Raw genomic sequence first — 17,113 nt, forward strand, 5'->3', positions numbered from 1 at the left:
TCCCGCATTGCAGAGAGAAGCCAGCATAATTGTGGGCAGGGCCCTCTGAAGTGGAAAGCCAAGCAGAGGGGAAGCAAAGTCAACAGAGACTTCGCTCTGCGTCCCGCCGCACAGAGGAGGCTGGTGAGGAATCTTTGCCCCTCACTGCAATTTCCAGGCGGAGGCAGTGGGCCGCTATGGATTGAGCCTGAGTGCGGGTGTGGCCTGAGAGGGCGAGGATGGCATCGCGAGTCGGCGGTCCGCTTCCAACGTGAGAGACACAGGAGACCCAGGGAAGTTCTCCCGCAATGGGATTGCACCTGACATTGGATGCACGAGACCAGGAGAGGTCTCCTACTTTTTTTATGTGCCAGCAGATGCACTGTACAAATCACAGCAGCTGCCGATTGTGCACACTTTGGGGAGCTTTTTTGTGCTCCTGGGGCCATCGCGGGGTGAACCCAAGACAGGCCCCTGCCGCAGTATTTCAGCGGCTGCACCACAGGTCAGGTGGCAGCTGCCTCTCATTGTTGGGCGCTATTTAGTGATGGGGAGTTTCTCCCGGGTACACGCTGCTATTGTGTTCTAAGGTGCACTGATGACTATGATCTTTGCATAATATGCTATGCTGAGGACCGTTCTGAGGTTTATGCCTAATGTGGTCTGCTAAGTGGACTCTTACCAGTAGTTACTGGTTGTCCTAACTAACTGTGATTTATGTGATGTTTATGTCAATGGCCCGATTGGCCTATTGGTTTATATAATACCTGTAAAGTCATGACAAGTGCCTAGTGGCACAGTGTATTATATGTGATTGGGTTCTAGTGTGTTTTTATGGATAAAACACATACAACCTTGTGTGGAGTTTCTTTTGTGTGTGCCTAGTGTGTCGCTGCTGTGTGAGAGTGTTGCGCAAATGCTTTACATATTGCCTCTGGGATAAGCCTGACTGCTCTGCCAAGCTACCAAGGGAGTGAGCAGGGGTTATCTTTAGCGTGTAACTCCCTTGCCCTGACTAATGTGGTAGTTTCTACTTGGCTTAGGCGCATTCCCTAGCCAAGCAGAAACCCCATTTCTAAAAATACGCCACTGAGGCTGCTCGGTATTGTGCCACTGTCAATCAGAGGGCATACATTTTGCAATGCTGTTGTCTGTGGCTGATACTTGGAAGGAAGTTAACAGATTGCAAGAGGAAGTGTCAGAACAAAATGGATAGGTCAGAGTGAGATGAATCAAGAATGCGAATTAGATATGGGCTTCAGCTCAAGGAAGCCCCTGTTGCCTGACAGTTTGCTATACCCAATGTCTAGATATTTTCGTGGTCCCACAAACATATGGAGAGATATCATGGTTAGATTGTTCTGACTGAATTGGTTTAGTCCTCGATTTTGAGTTATGGCTGAGGACTTGCGTCATGCCAGTGTGACCTGTCAGCAAATGAATGTAGGGAGAAGAACTCCAATAATCATGAGTCACATAGGAAGATCATGAGGACAATTTAACAGAATACAGTTGGATTTCTTCGAGATGCCTCTCTGTAAAGAGCTGAGATATGTCCTGGTCAGAGTGTGCATTTTCGCTTGATTAGTGGAAGCCTACCCAACACGAAAGAATGACAGTCCCCTGTTGCAAGAACTCATACCATGGTTTAGATTTCTAGTTTTTCTGGAGTCAAACTGAGGGACTCATTTTAATAATGAGATCCTTAGAATACTGTGTGTGGCACTGCAAGTGGAACTACGATTGTGTTGTAGACACAGACCAGAAGCTTCTAGCATTGTGTAGCAGATTAATCTGACACTAAAGTCCTGTTTTGCAAAATTGTGTGCATCCACTTCTTTAAAATGTACAGATGCCATGCCTTTAGTGTTTTTGAGTCTCCGAAATACCCCTGACAGAACAACAGGATTGTCGCTGCATGAAATACTTATGGGGCATGCCATGAGACTGTCTGCTGTGCCTGCAAATGCGCTTGTAAATATCACAGATGACATGATCCTCAACTACTGCAAAGGACTGGCTGATGTAGTATGTTCTGTCTCTCACCAGGTTGGAGCTGCTACAGCTCCTCCATATCAATGGCAATGCCATTACCTTAGTCCTGGTGACTGGTGAAGAAGCACATTTGGAAGTTGTTCTTGGAGCAGAGGTGGACAGGACCCTATCAGCTCATCCTAATCAATGACACCGCTGTGAAGTGTGGAAGACTGCCTAACTGGTGCATACCTCTCACACCCAGAGTGGGGGAACTCGCTGAAAGAGGTGGTGACACCTGAAGCAAGTTCACAGCCTCCTATGTTTGTCCATCTGGAAGGACAGGAGGAGGGGTATCGTGCACCAGAGTTCCCCAACCGACTATGCCCCAGAAGTCTCGCAGAGTGATGTAGAAGCACCTCTGGAGGAGGAAGAAAAGAGACCAGAGTGTGGGAATGCCACAGAGCAACCGCATTTGAGCGACCCTGGAGAAGGAAAAAGTGAAAGAAGTGGAAGAGCCAGAGAGGGAGAGAAAAGTGGCATGTAACTGAAAGAGAATAAGATCTAGTCTATCAACCGAGTGCATACCACAGACCATCATCAAAGAAACTGTTAAGTGGTTTGAGTGACGTTGAAGGAGATCAACAGACACCCAGAAGATCAAAGTGAGCAGGAGTGCCTCATCACAGATATTCATCACCTTAGTGCACTTTTTACACAGACAGTGTGCCCAATACGGCAATCTCTCACCTGAATGAACTGAGAGAGGAACCAATTGAGCCCCATGATGTGCTACAACAGTTATAGCGATTGATTCCTGACCTTGTCACTGATGAATTGTGTCTGAAATGACTTTAAACGAACTTTACAATTATTTTAAAGGAGAAAAAGGAAACAAAAGAGAAAAAAAAATATTAATAAAGAGTTAAGAAGACAACCTATGGCCAAGACTGCAGTAGAAGGGTAGGGTTGTCATTTAAGACGACAGACTAGAATTATGGATGCTCCTGAAGACTACTTTAAATGAGATTAATGAAATAACCACAATTAACAGCAATGAGTTTTACTCAATTTGCACAAGTAGAACTAATTGTAGAAGATTAAGAGTCTGCTTTTTGCTATATTCTACTCAAGCGCCAACTGAAGACAAACATGTGTTTCCTTACCAAAACTATATGTAGAGTAGGGATTGATTTGATATTAAAGTGTTATGCTAGTATTAATAACCCTTTTAGTTGGTATCAGTATTTCTCCTGATACAGGTACCCTTTAGTCTATCCATACACCTACATTAATTGCCCATTCTGTAGATCAAATACAACTTAAGGCTTCATATTTAGATGCTTCAGAGGGAGATTTCACATCAAACATTTATCCTAGATTAGTGCCAGTATACACAATGCCCTAAACGCTAAGAATTTCACTGTTTGCACATGCTGACACGCTTCAGCTGCTCAGGATGTAACCGATCATCATATTCCAATTGGATATGGAATCACTTGTAGTATATTGCTTAGCATATTTTACAAGCAGAATCATTTTGAGGATTATTTGACGAATAATGATTTTATTCTATCAGAAGATCCCTTTCGTGAGAGAAAGAGTCTTCCCCCACAAGCCAAGGAGATGGAGACAGCTTGGTATTTCTTTAGCTCTCCTAGTAGAATAGACTCTGTTAAGGCATATGAATGCAAATTGACATGTTCTATGAGTCCAGTAGAGAAGAAATGTATTTAATCTTTAGAGGCAAAGCAAACCGTAAGTCAGACTGACCAAGCCACGCAAGGCTACCTTGAGTATCCCTGGTTGCTTAGAACATCTGGTGTAAGACAAGGCAGCTCAAGTCGCTAGCTTGTGCTACTTTGTACCAGGAAGGCGTTACGTGGGTGGCACGTGGGTGTTCAAATTAGTAAATAGGTCTTACCTTCCAGTAATTGTTGTCAGTTCTGCACATTTATCCATCAGAAGCTTCTCAAACTGCCAATGAAAAAAAAGTTTTGCTTTTTAAATTTAGAAACATTTGTAAACATTGCTCACAGTATAGCTTGTGTAACTTAATAATGAGCCACATCGACAATTTATCAAAATACTAATACATTTCACCTAAATGTAACAAGAGTGAGTTTTGTGGTGTGGATAAATGTGACGTAACATCATTAATTCAAAGAAAAAACAAAACATTTCTTTATGTAATGTAGCAAACTTACTTTTTAAACTTTAAGTGTTCCTGCAGACAATTTACAAAGGCGGCTTAGTCCGAAAACCTATGTTTTTGTCCATTTGCCTGCGAGTTATTCACATAAGGTATGCTGGCAGCCATAAATGGGTTTGCTACAGTATATTTGTTTCCCATTAAAACGAAGAAATACACAATATTTACTCCTTTGCAGGAGATTTGTGGTGGGTGGAACAAGCAGTAGTTAGCCTTTAATGTTTATGCTTGGCAAAAACCTGTATATTTGTGAAAATTCTCCAACTCCGATCTGACCTTTTCCTATAATTGAAGATTTACTACAGCGAAAGGCTGGAGTAACTCCTCTTGCACTATGGGAAGGAAAAGCAATCACCTCCAAACTTGGCGGAGAAGTAGGGAAGGAATTTCTTCATAAGGAAATATCTTTTCCTTTAGAGGAAAAAGCAGGAAATAAAAAATGTCCATTTATATATTGTGTACCATTTTACTAGTGCCTGAGTCTATACTTATGTGTATTAACGCATTGGGGAAATAAGAACCACAGGAATATGTCGCATGACATTCTCAGTAGCACGACAGGAAACCTGCTCGAGGCACAGCCTTCCAGGGAGACCCCTGTAAATGTCTGTGGATTTGAAAAAGTGGTAAATCTGCGCACTGTTCAGATTGGCGACAAAGACTGTTGCATGTCCACTATAAGAAAGAGCCCAGGATTGTGGAATTAAATAACCATTTCACACAAATATTCTAATACTCTAACAGGGTTAGCGACATTCTTGATAATAGGAGAAATGTCGCTTAGTGACATTTCTCCTATTAGTTTACTCTGGAACGCCCCCTTTGCATCTCATTAGAGATGCAAGGGGAAGCGTAGAGTAAAAGGGTGCTAACATGCAAATTTGCGTGTTAGCACCCTGTTGTTGATAGGGTGCTAGTTTTATCTCTGCTTTTTTGGCTTTTAAAGCCAAAAAAGCAGAGATAAAGCCCTTGTTGATATGCCCCCAAGTCTCTCTATATTCAGATGACACTTTCTTGTATTTAAGGGCTCCTCGGTCAAATTTACAGGAAGTTTTGGAGATATCAAGTAAATTGACCTAAATCATAAAGGTACCTGCGTTTTACGACATGCGATGCTGCACTCCCAGGGGCATATTTACCACCTCCTTGCGCCACTTTTGCATCATTTTTCCCATGTTAAAAATGACGCAAAAGTGGCGCAAGAGGCTTGTAAATCCGCCCCCCAGTGCGCAAAGACTTCCCCCTTAGATGGGAGCCTGATACTGACAGATACTTGGGAGTACATATTGATGAACGTCTTTTCGTGGGAAACTTTGTTCAAAGCACATCTGGGATCACGTAATCCATGCCTTGGACCAGACTGCCCCTTTCATCCGAGGGCTACTGTGAACATGCTGACAATAGCCCGAGTAATTACTGTAGTCTTGAAGAAAGTGTTCTTCACAAAGTTAAATGACCGTCTCACAGACTTAATTTGGGCAACTAAGAGAAAAAGATTAGCCGTAACTAAACTGATCAGGCCTTTGAATCAGGGTGGGATGGTGGTGCCTAACATGGAGATGTGTTATTGTGCAGCTCAGCTTTTGTGGCCAATGAAACAGACTGCAACTGTAACAGGAGAGCTTAGAGATTCATGCTATCTCAGGTGTGCAGGGAGTTGAGGGGGTACTACTAGGAAAAATGAAGGAAATTAAGAGCTATATCAGAGCTGTCTTGGTGGATAAATTGTGTTGGCAAAAGTATGTCTGTAAAATGAGTGGAGGGTCAATTTACATGCCGCAAATACCACTATGGTATCACTGGCGTAACAAAACTTGAGGGGTACCCCCTGCAAGGCACGTGGAGGAAAGCCCCCTCCAGACTTGGTCAGGAGCTATCCGGCCAGAGTACTGTGCTGAGGAGGCCCCCTGGAGCTTGGAGCCCCCTGGACCTCGGGGGCCACCTGCACCGCGAGCACTGCGGGCATCTGTGTTACTCCACTGTATGGTATCTTCCCAGTTTCAAGGAAGTGATGCACCACCATGATAAGACCCAACAGTCTGAAACTGGGATTCAGGCAGCGGATAGCTTATATCACGGCAGGTTGATGACTACCTTTGGGAATTTAAGACAGAAATTCGTATATCAGTTGGGCAATTTATGGCTTATGCTGCAGTGGTGCAAGAATAGCATAGGGGACAGAGGATAAAGAGCCATGTGTAGCCGAGGTACTAACTAGAATAGTTACAATAGGAGACCTCAAAAACACTGTGGCCATCCTATATACAACCTTGGCACCCACCTTGTGTATCAAAATATCATCAGTAAAGGCATGCTGAGAAAAATGCATAGGAAGGATAGGAAATTTATGGAAATTGAAAGGATGGGCACTTTGGGTTACCCAAAATTTGGCACAAGAAACCCTCTAAGTGCACACAGATAAATTATTTACATTTGACGTACTTGTCTCCTAAGAGGATTGCAAAAATGTTCCCTGGGCCATCTAACCTCTACCCCAGGTGCTAGCAAACACAGGCCCATTTTTAACCTTCTCTGGAATGGACCCAAATATTTGGAACTCTCTCCCTTCGGAGATCAGATGCAACCCATCCACAACACTCTTCAGGAAAGAAGTAAAATAGTTTCTATCCAGCAAATCCCTCTCTCACTGAGGTCTTGGTCACGCCCTGTTCCCTGTCTGTACCTGACCTCTTTTTGTCTGCCGCCCCTTGCCACTCCGGAACATGCTTGTGTCTCGGGCCTATCTTACGCTACATCCCTCACATAAATCTATTCATCACTACCTGTGCATCAAGTCTACGCACCCGTGCTCCACCACAACAACCTTCGAACCTTTCGTACACTGTGTATCGTATTCTTCTTTGAGTTATTCTCGCTACATATTTTATTTACACTTTATGTAACTCAAGTACTTACTACTATTCTGTTTACATATTTCACTGTATTTAGTTCATTCTTTTTTTACCATTATTATTTACTTTTACCTACTCTCTATGTACCACATGCTATTGCTGTTGTGCTTACTATGTCAAGCACTAAATTGTCATTAACATTAGAACTAAGATTACATATTTCTCTCTTCCTCAGTAGAAAACTATCCCCTCCCTTACATCTCCCTACCTCAACTACTTCAGACCTGTCACCTTCACATGTCCTACTGTCTATCGGTTTCTTCTTTTCTAATGTTGTGAGGTATCTTTGTTTATGCATTGTGTAACTCTGTTACCTGTTGCTATTTTGTTTACATATCCCACTGTATATCGTTTACTACATTTATAGTTAATATGTGTATGTGTGTATATGTACATATATATATATATATTTGTTTACATGTGTGTATGTATGTATATGTGTGTGTATGTAGGTAAGTGTGTATTTATATCTATATGTGTGTGTGTGTGTGTGCATATATGTAAATATAAATATGTTTTTTTCTTTGTATCTAATATCCAGGGACCTCATGTTATTGTTTGCTGTGCTCACAGTGTAAAGCACTCTGATACCTTCGGGTTATGATCGCTCAATAAATAAATAAACACATATCACATGGTGGGGGGATGGGCACAGATGCAGGCATATTGGCCATCAGTCATGGGGAGTAGAGGGTGAATTGGGGAAATACGATGTTGCAATGTTCCAAAGCATTACAAAATGTTTGCCAATTTATAGATCTTACCATTCGTGCTGGCCAAAAGAAACAGCAACGGAGTAGAAGGCAGTCATGGCACCTGATTGTGAGCCCTGGATAAAAGACTTACAGGAATGGATGTTAGCAGAATTACCCCCTGTACTCACTATCAAAGAGTGGGTGCCAGAGGGTGACTCCTTGGGCAGCTCGCAGAGGTTCTTGCTGGCCAACAAAGAGAAAATGTCATGCCTTACCGAGAAGGGATGAAAAATGGCATTGGAAGTATCGCTCATCACTGGGGATTAAGGTGGTGGGATAGTCGGGAAAATGTGTTGAAAGGTCTCATGCATGAAATATCTGTATCCCCTTCAATTAAAATGGGCACCTCTCCATATTTTGTATACGGAAATGCAATTTCCTAATTGGTATTAAATGATGAGTATAGATTTAGATATGTCTGCCCTGGGTGTGGGTATATCTGTTTATTATGCACATTTTGCCCAATGACCATGGTATTTCTATGTCATTAAGATGAATGATTGCGAGTTTAAAATAAGACAAGCAAAACGGAAAATTATATTGATATATGGAAATTAAAAACCCCAAAATCAATACAGAGCCTTTTAAAAAAAGTAATAAATCTGCAACCCATCTATAGGGCAAAAGTACTACTTTCATAGTGAATTGCCCACACTATCTGTTTAAAAATGACAAGCTTCTCATGCACTCTAAAATCCTAATTTCCTTCTCAATGTGGCAATGCTGCAACACAATATGCTGAATGGCTGCTTTTGCATCTCATGGGCCAAAATTCCCTGGATGGACACACCGTGGCAAAAGGGGCATGTTGTGGGAGAATATACAACATCTCACACCGAACTCCCATTACTTCATCTAGTCTAAATGCTTTGTGCCCCCTGCCAGTTGCCTCCCTAAATGCAGAGAAGGCATTTGTCATGAGTCTCTTTCTGCAATGTCGTGGAGAGAATGGCTTTTGGACTATTAAATGGGTCTAGGTCCTTTCTACATACAGATCAAACTCTAATATGGGACTGAAAGCTCCTCTGGCTGCATAGATTTTAGGCCAGTGCAGCAAAGGAAAGCAAATCTGTTTTTGCATTTTAATGCCAGAGTTCTCACTTCTGTGTGTTGTAACGTGCATTAAAAGTTATGCTCATCTGATTAGTATTTCAATAGGAAAAGTAAGACGCTTTCTTACTTGCATTCAAAAAGATAACATGCTAAAAATACTTCATTTCGTAGAGGTTTATAACACTATACTTTTGCCTAAGCCTATTTTTTCGCACAGTTGTTAGGGAATGGCCTCCCATGGTATTTCTGCAGTGCACAGGTAAATATGAATACAAAATCAGTGGAACGATTGGATAGTTATTTCCTAGATAGCTAATAGGAATTTTGCTAAGTTGTGATTTAAGTCCCAAAGGCAACCAGTATTAGCAGACTGCTTCATAGTATTCACGTGGCAGAGCCTCCTGTAACAGAGATAATTGGCAAAATTCACATCTTATCATGTAAGAAGTGAGTTGACCAAATGCGCCAATGTGAAAAACTTGTCAACACAATGGGCTTTGTGATAGTTCGGCCTAAAGCCAGACCACATGCCCAAGTAAATAAAAAACATGACTAGGAAGGGATCTCGGACTCTCAAGGTACCCGGTCATCATGGAGAAGGTTAAAGTGTGCCGAGGGCAGGGGTTATTCTTCAATCAAGTGAAGACAGAAAGGGGGGAAACTCTAGACAAGACTTAGAGCCATCAGGTTGCTGAGTCGTGGATTATTGTGCCAGTAATGCAGCTGTATGATACAAGAACTACATCATAATGTAGCAAAACCTATGAAGGGGAAGTGTTAGACCTTTACCTCGATTTGCCCTCGGGGTTGTTGCCTAGTAAAACATGGGTTTTTTCCATTTAAAACTACTGCTCAGCATGCTCAGGCATGGGAGATGGGGAACTATGGGAACTGGGTGCAGCAATTTCAACACTGCAGTGAATCCCCATTTGGTAGGAGCTGCTCAGCTGCAGCAGCATCGTTGAAATAGTATGGTGTTATTGCCCTTTGAAATAACCAATACTAGTGGTATTGAAAATTTCAAAAGCAAAAAGACAGCATATTCATTTCCTACCGGACATACAATGAGTGCCAACATTGTCATCGGCTAAATACATCCCTATGTGATAATGAAGAGTCCCAGAGTGGAGAAAGACATTTATTAATACTTGATTTTGTCTATTCCCTTAAAAGGCTCATACTAAGACCTAGATCTGGAGAGAGGTTACTTTGAAATGCCTGCCTCAGATTCTCAGCTTGACCCTAGCAAAAGCTAATTCAGTGTTCCCAATGCTGCAGTCTGTAGGAGCATAACTGATCAGCCCAAGGAGAATACATATGCCACAAAGAACTCTTAGTAGTGCAATCCCAAACATTTTTAATGATGTAACAGATTGTGTAATGTAATGTTATGTAGCTAAACTTTATAAAAAAATAATGCATTGGGTATGAATAGCTTTAGAATACTGTGTAGTTTGAGGATAAATAAAGGAAGGTGTAAATTGTAAGACTGTACCACTTACTGAAAATATTTAAAAAGATGATTCAGGCAACAAGACAAGTAAAGGCATTTCTAAAAGGAGGGTCATGTTCAATTGCTCGTTTCACCACATTGCTAGCCCAAAGTCCGGATGTCTCAAGGCCAGATGCTCTCCCCTCTATCTCACTGAAACAGCTAGAGCCGGCAAAGCTTGGAAGATGGCCATGGCTTTTATACACAGTCGCTTCGATCTAGCCATGGTATCATGTGATGCTCCAAAATCCCACAACAACAGGAACTCGGAAAAGTCTCTGGCACTGCTCAACCAGTCACCACCACTATAAGGGGCTCTAACTCTGGGGGTGGGATTGGGGGGAATCACATAAACGTAATATTATTGATCCATCTTTGGTCACAAAGGTCACAGTAAACGACCTGTCGGGAGTATGGGTAATGGCACTGAGAGAAGGGTTTCTGGTCGGAACAGAAGAATGATAAACTTTAACACAGATACACCAGTAGCATAATCTCTTACAGAGTTCCTATGAGATATGGTTCAGAGAGAGTATAGTTTAATGGAGTACAACCTCGCCCGCACAATCCCTGTAAGATATACCACCACCAATGGGGCACTTCCCATTGCAGACGGAATAACCAGCCCACTGAGAGGGACCTAAACATACAGACAGCACATCTCAGATCATCCATTTTCCAAAGATAGTACTCCCCAAACAAGCAGGCATAAAAGAATATTCAGATTTAGCTATACAGCATGCCCAACTACATATAATTGGGACATGCCCATACAAACTCCACATACCCTGCAAATTAAGCACTGCCATATGCCCTTACCACCAGAAAGAACACCGGCCAAAACAGAGCTCCCTCAAGACCGCGAAGACCCACAGACCATCACCATCCAACAAACTAAGCACAATTAAGAAAGCAAGACCACCTAACTGAGAAATCCAGAGATTTGCCTCCCACAAGAAATAATGGGCACCACAAAGAGTATGCTCCAAGCCCCAGCCTCACAGAAATAATTTGCCCCACAGACATGGTATGGCCCACAAACCCTGCTCCCCTGACACAGCATGACATCCCTCCCGGAAAGTGCATGTAGAGCAACTCTCAGAGACATCTGTGCCCTGAGAAACCATTACACAGAATGATTACCTACCCCTACACACAAAACACAGTTTTACGGACACAAAACATCCTCCAATTCAACACACACAGCCCAGAGAATTATAACTGGATTTCCCAACATGAATAACCACCTCCAACTTCAGAGACTGTCAATATAAGCACCCTGTCAATGCCCCCCATAGACAGCATGTGTTTCACTGTATAAAGCATTTCTTTGAACAGAGTATCCTTCACAGACAGCTCCTTCCCAGTTATCGCATTCTCCCTCTAATGTATCAAGTGCTTTCCTTTTTTAGAACAATCCTTTTCACTCCTTCCCACTACTAGATCAGTATAGAAAGCACACAGTCCCCCATAGACAAAGCAATGTCTCTGCTATCATCTTACAACAGATAGAGTATCTCTCTACAAAAACACATGCCTTTTTTTGATTGGCAGGATTTCTGTGGCTCAAAGAGTACTATATTCAAGTTTATCTGGCTAGGCTGTAGCAAATGGATCCTGCTCATATAGTCCCCCAGGATGTTTCTCATTTCACTAACTAGGTTATTGGAATTTTACTGTGTCTCACTCATGGTAAATTCATGATAAATGGACAGAGTGCTAACCAACAGTGTCTGCCTTTTAAGTTTAAGATGAGGCTGCTAATCTCCAGCTAGGGTAAGAGGCTCTGGGCTGGTTACCTATGAACATATGGGTCCGCACATATGTGCGGGCTGAATGTGTGAGACTAAAGTGTTGCTCAGCCTTGTACCTGCGTACAGGTAGCCTGTCGGGGAAGGGAATCTTCAATGATTGCTATTGACCTGAGGTAGTCCTCATAAAGTGTGTGGGCATTCGTAGAGTAGGGCTGTAGTTCTTACTGAAGGTGTGTGGTGCTTACACTGTATTGCACATTACAGGTGAAATCTGCCCTAAAGTACAGGTTTGCACTACCTAGGCTTAAAGGGTCAGCAAGGTACAACATTTAGGGCAAACAGGCACGCAGGTTTAGATTTACAGGCTCTAACATCTTAACATACACTCCTTATGATTCTTTAAGAATGGTCATATTTTCCTTTTTCTAGATTTTCATCAGATTCGAGGCCTTTGTTCCACCTACTGGGAAAATTTAATTACTATGCTCCCCAGAGAGAGGATCAAAGGCCTCTCTAGAAACTGGGTATTACCAGGGCTTGACACAATTCCTGGGTAAGGAAGGGGTGTGTAGAAAATATGCATCTGTCCATTTGCTTGGACCACAGACACATAGGAGGAGAGCCTCCTATGCCAAGACAGGAGGGGCTTGCCTTTGAAGTGTTGGTGGGAACTGATCAGGCAGATGTGTCAGCTAAGAGTAGAGATGAGACTCTCAGGAAAGCTTTTTCTGCAGACAAATTGGACTGATCCAGAATGCTGTGCAGAAGGGATGGGCCTGGGGTGGAGTGATGATTTGTTCTGAGCAAATTTCAAATTACACCAGTGGAATTTTGGGAATTTTGCATTACACTTGTTTCACAAAATGTCTGAAATTGTACCATTAATATAACACTTCATGGCAAAAAAAAAACTGTGAATGGTGCAATTTCAGTAAACCATGGTAGAAATGTACAAAGAATGGTGCAATTGGAGGTAATTCACAGTGAAAATACACAACGAAAAAACAGAAGGTTAGCATCTGTAGTCACATTGCTTTTATTTAATTGCACCTTTGTGCCAAACATTGATGAGGATGCATTTCACACAAAAATATAGCACAAAATGACAGATTAAAATTTCATGTAATTACAAAATTTGCGTAATTTTAGCATAATTTCGTGTAATTACATGGGAGCAAATTCTGTGAATCCTGCACACCCTTAGTGATGATTTAGCAGGGTTAGTATTGGCCAGAGGTGTGTGTATTCTAGAACTTTTCATCCTCACTTAAAAACCCCTGTGCGCAGGAGAGACAGATAAGAAGACACTGGACTTATAGTTACAAAGGAGAAAGAATACCCAGTTTGAGGGAAAAGCCACCTGATGCCCATGCTATGGCAGGCTTAACTCAAGCTGGCCCCCAGTACTAAGACAGGTTTGAACAGGGCCAGAGACACTATCTCTTTCGCCCCTGAGGAACAGTTAGGGGAATTAATCTACTGTGTGACCCTGGATGGTACCCCAGGAAATTTCTGTAGACTTGCCAATGACTTCCCCGACACACGTGTCCTTCAAATAGCCAGGAGGCTGTGGGGTCTGGGGAGTGCATCAGGAAGGATGTGCTTCTTTTTGGTTATGGAGAGACTCCACAAGATGCAACACAAGCAGGAGAAGAGCACCAGGAGGACAGGTCTGGTGGCAAGAACCAGAAACCCAGCTCCCTGCAAAAAACACCATTTTGGAGGGCAGGTGTCTTGAAGGAAAGTCTCTTACTGGCTATAATGACCAGCAGGAGCAGAACAAGTCCCAATTCATTAAAACTGGACTCACAGGGCTTAAGACATCACCTTTAAAAACTCGATCCCACGTGGGGACCAAGCAGAGAAAAAAGCATGTTCTTTCTGAAGATTACCCCAGGGACCACAAATTCTCTGGGGGTCAAAGCAACTATTTTTTATTATTCCTCCCTGTGGGTGGGGGGGGCATGAATGGGGCCCCCAACTTATTTCTGCACCCCGGGACTTGCAAGGAGTCTTGATGGGGAAAGGAGTCTGTCCCATGTGCAAGTGTCTGAGGGGGGCATTACTCTTCTTCCATTCTGCACTCACTGCAGGCAGGAGAAAGTTACCTGTTCTTCTACACTTGCAGGAGTTGAAGAAGAAATTGCTCCCTCCATGTTGGGAGCAGAAAGATAGATGTCAGCATGGGAGCCAGCTTGGCCAGCAGCACCTATGTGTCCAGTGGTTATGGCCACCAAGAATGTAAAGAAATGAAAAAAAAGAAAAGTGCGGCCTCAAGAGTAAAACAGAGTGGAGAACCCCACTCATGAAATATTCACTACTAGCAATGAGTGCCCCTACAATCCCCTGGGACGCTCACACAGCTGCTGTATTGGAGGCACAGGAGCACTATAACAGCGTTGTTTAGTATTTAAGGGCTGCCAGCTCACCAGAATGTACCCCACCAAAACTCCCCCTAGGTCACCCATGTCATATGATACATGAGCTGAGGAGACTTCTATTCAGGTTTCAAGCTATATACCAGAGTCTGTATTTTGTATCTAGGTTTGGGAGGACAGGGACCCGTAGTGCTGGGCTATAAGGCTGTGTTTGTGGCATGATGAAAGAAAAAGAAAAAATATGATATGCTTGTAATTCAATTCAATGCTTTATTGGTAATGTTGATGCTAGACAATACAAGGTTTTACCGCTGGTTCTAGCCCACTGACTTCAGTAGTAGGTCATAACATATATTGCATAGTGGTACTGTCCCCATTGACTTTAGTGGTGTTGCAATATTGAATTATAACATGTGGCTGTTTCAACTGATGTGGTGGCGCCCTGTCAAAGCCAGTAGCCCTGCCTCATTCATACTGGTGCCCCCTCATATTGTGATGTTGCATCTGGTACAGGTAAGGGGGATTGTGTTCTTTAGGTGCAAGTTCCAGTAGGGGGTGTAATGTGATATGAATGTGCCACCAAAGGTATTTCTGTCTACCTGATAACATTGTATTTAATAGTGTGTATATACTAAAAGTACTCTGCCTTTTCAAAAGAGGCGGCACTGATTGGGCGATGATCTATCGAGTCTTTTTGATGTATACCAGCGAGCTAGGGTTAATACTCCACACCAGTTGCCGTGAGAAGGCCTCGAACTGCTTTGCTTTGCCCTCCCTCCCCCATTAACGAGTCAAGTGCTACAATGGGGTACTTGGTTCCCTGTAAAAAGACAATTGTAGACATATTATTTGTGAAGATTCCACATTATTCACAACTTACAACCTAATAACTTATCTGCCCCTTTTCTCACAAGTGGTAAGAAGACCCCTCTCTACCAAGAACGGTTTATAATTACCTATCCATGCAGCCCAAATTAAATATTTAAAATCACAACCTTCCTATTGATTTGTCAGAAGATAGATGTGAATTACATTTTTAAAAGGATGTGTTATGCTCCAATATTTCATTTTAAAATATAATCACCTACTATTGATGTAGATTTGTACAGCACACAGTTCAAATATACTTTCTTCTATGTGCTATGTGCTCATACCTGATATTGAATGGCGTATCCTCACATCTCTTACACTGATCACATATATTGACATTGGATGTGGGGCTGACAGGGAAAATATTACCACCACACAAAACCTAGTTTTGTGAATGTTTGTTTTGTTTGTCATGATTTGTGCTCTCTGGCATTTGTTTGTCTGTAAAGGAATGCTAAACAGAGTGTTCGTTTTAGACATTAAACAAAATACAAAAAATATACACCCAAAACAGCAAGGCGCAATAGAGTGCTTTGTTTTTTTATATAAAAAATAGTGTGGAGCATCTAATAATGCATTTCCTGTCTCTGGTTGTTGAAGAAGCGAATTTAAACCTGTTATAAAACAAAGCTTGCACTTCCCTCAGAAATCAATGAGTTAAACACAAATCCATCGTTCTTTTCTGGTGGGAATATTGTTTTTAGCTTGAATTGACATGCCATTTTGTTCACGTCTCAGTCAAACAACTTAATTGGGAGTTATTATGTTTTGCAACACTGATAACACACATTATTAATTCCATCATTTACTCGCGTCAGAAGTAACCATTAAAGGGATAAGTGTCAGTGAGTGGGATAGACAGTAGTTTAGATATATAGACCTGCAAATGATGGACCTGACCTTTCATGTTTAATATTGGAGCTTCTGGGGCACTGGATGTGCGCACAACAGGCAAACATCCATCGCAGCACCGTGACAAAAGCAAACACTCTGACAACTACTTAACCAGTGCCATCCGTTTTTTTTTAACAATGGATCTCAATTACGGAAGAACATGATGTATGCACAACATAGTAATTTTTTTATTTTCTAGACGTGGACCTGCCAAACCTGTGTGCTTATGTATGTGTATTCATTTAGCCTGAAAGATAAATAGATATATAAAAAAGAAACGATTTATTACACTGAAACCTTAGTGTTAAGCTGAGATCAGTGGAGGGGATAGTATATGTGCGGGATGATGAAGTTATCAGAGCAAGCATTTCAATAATTTTAATTTAGGAACAGTGTTACAATGAAAATACAGCGAGTGAAATCAAAGTGAAATTCAAATCGAAATCACATAATATCTTTTCTGACGAATTTTCAACAAATTCCATGAAAAATAAGTTACATTATTTGATATTATGCTTTCATGGCGAAATGTGGTTGACCTGTATCGATTTAAGAGAGAACAGGACATGCATATAAACGTGCCTTGCACTGGTTTGAGCAGACAATACCATCTGGATTGTTCATTATGCTTCCATGACCACAACAACGTGACTGCCACAGAACCCGACATTTCCTGTGACCAAGGTAAAACCAAGGGTCGCGCACACAGACATGTAGAGAGGGTCAGGCACAGACCACAGAAGAAACCAGTGGCGGCTGATAACATTTGAAAATGGTCGGTTTATGGAGCGAGCATAGCACGCAAGCTCAGTGGATAAATGTGGGGTTTCGGGTGGCTAC

At 42.2% G+C, this 17,113-nt stretch overlaps 1 protein-coding gene across 2 annotated transcripts in view; it reads right to left on the bottom strand.

Moving 5' to 3' along the window:
• INSC (INSC spindle orientation adaptor protein) overlaps nt 1–17,113 on the bottom strand; it is a 1,274,962-nt gene that overhangs the window by 622,287 nt on the left and 635,562 nt on the right. For both annotated transcript variants that reach the window (XM_085648109.1, XM_085648108.1), the window contains exon 5: nt 3,878–3,930. In XM_085648109.1, the coding sequence (XP_085504235.1) occupies nt 3,878–3,930 (53 nt within the window). The remainder of the gene's footprint in view (nt 1–3,877; nt 3,931–17,113) is intronic.

This window comes from Triturus cristatus, chromosome 3_2 (genome assembly GCF_964204655.1).
Source record: "Triturus cristatus chromosome 3_2, aTriCri1.1, whole genome shotgun sequence".
Classification (NCBI taxonomy): Eukaryota; Metazoa; Chordata; class Amphibia; order Caudata; family Salamandridae; genus Triturus; species Triturus cristatus.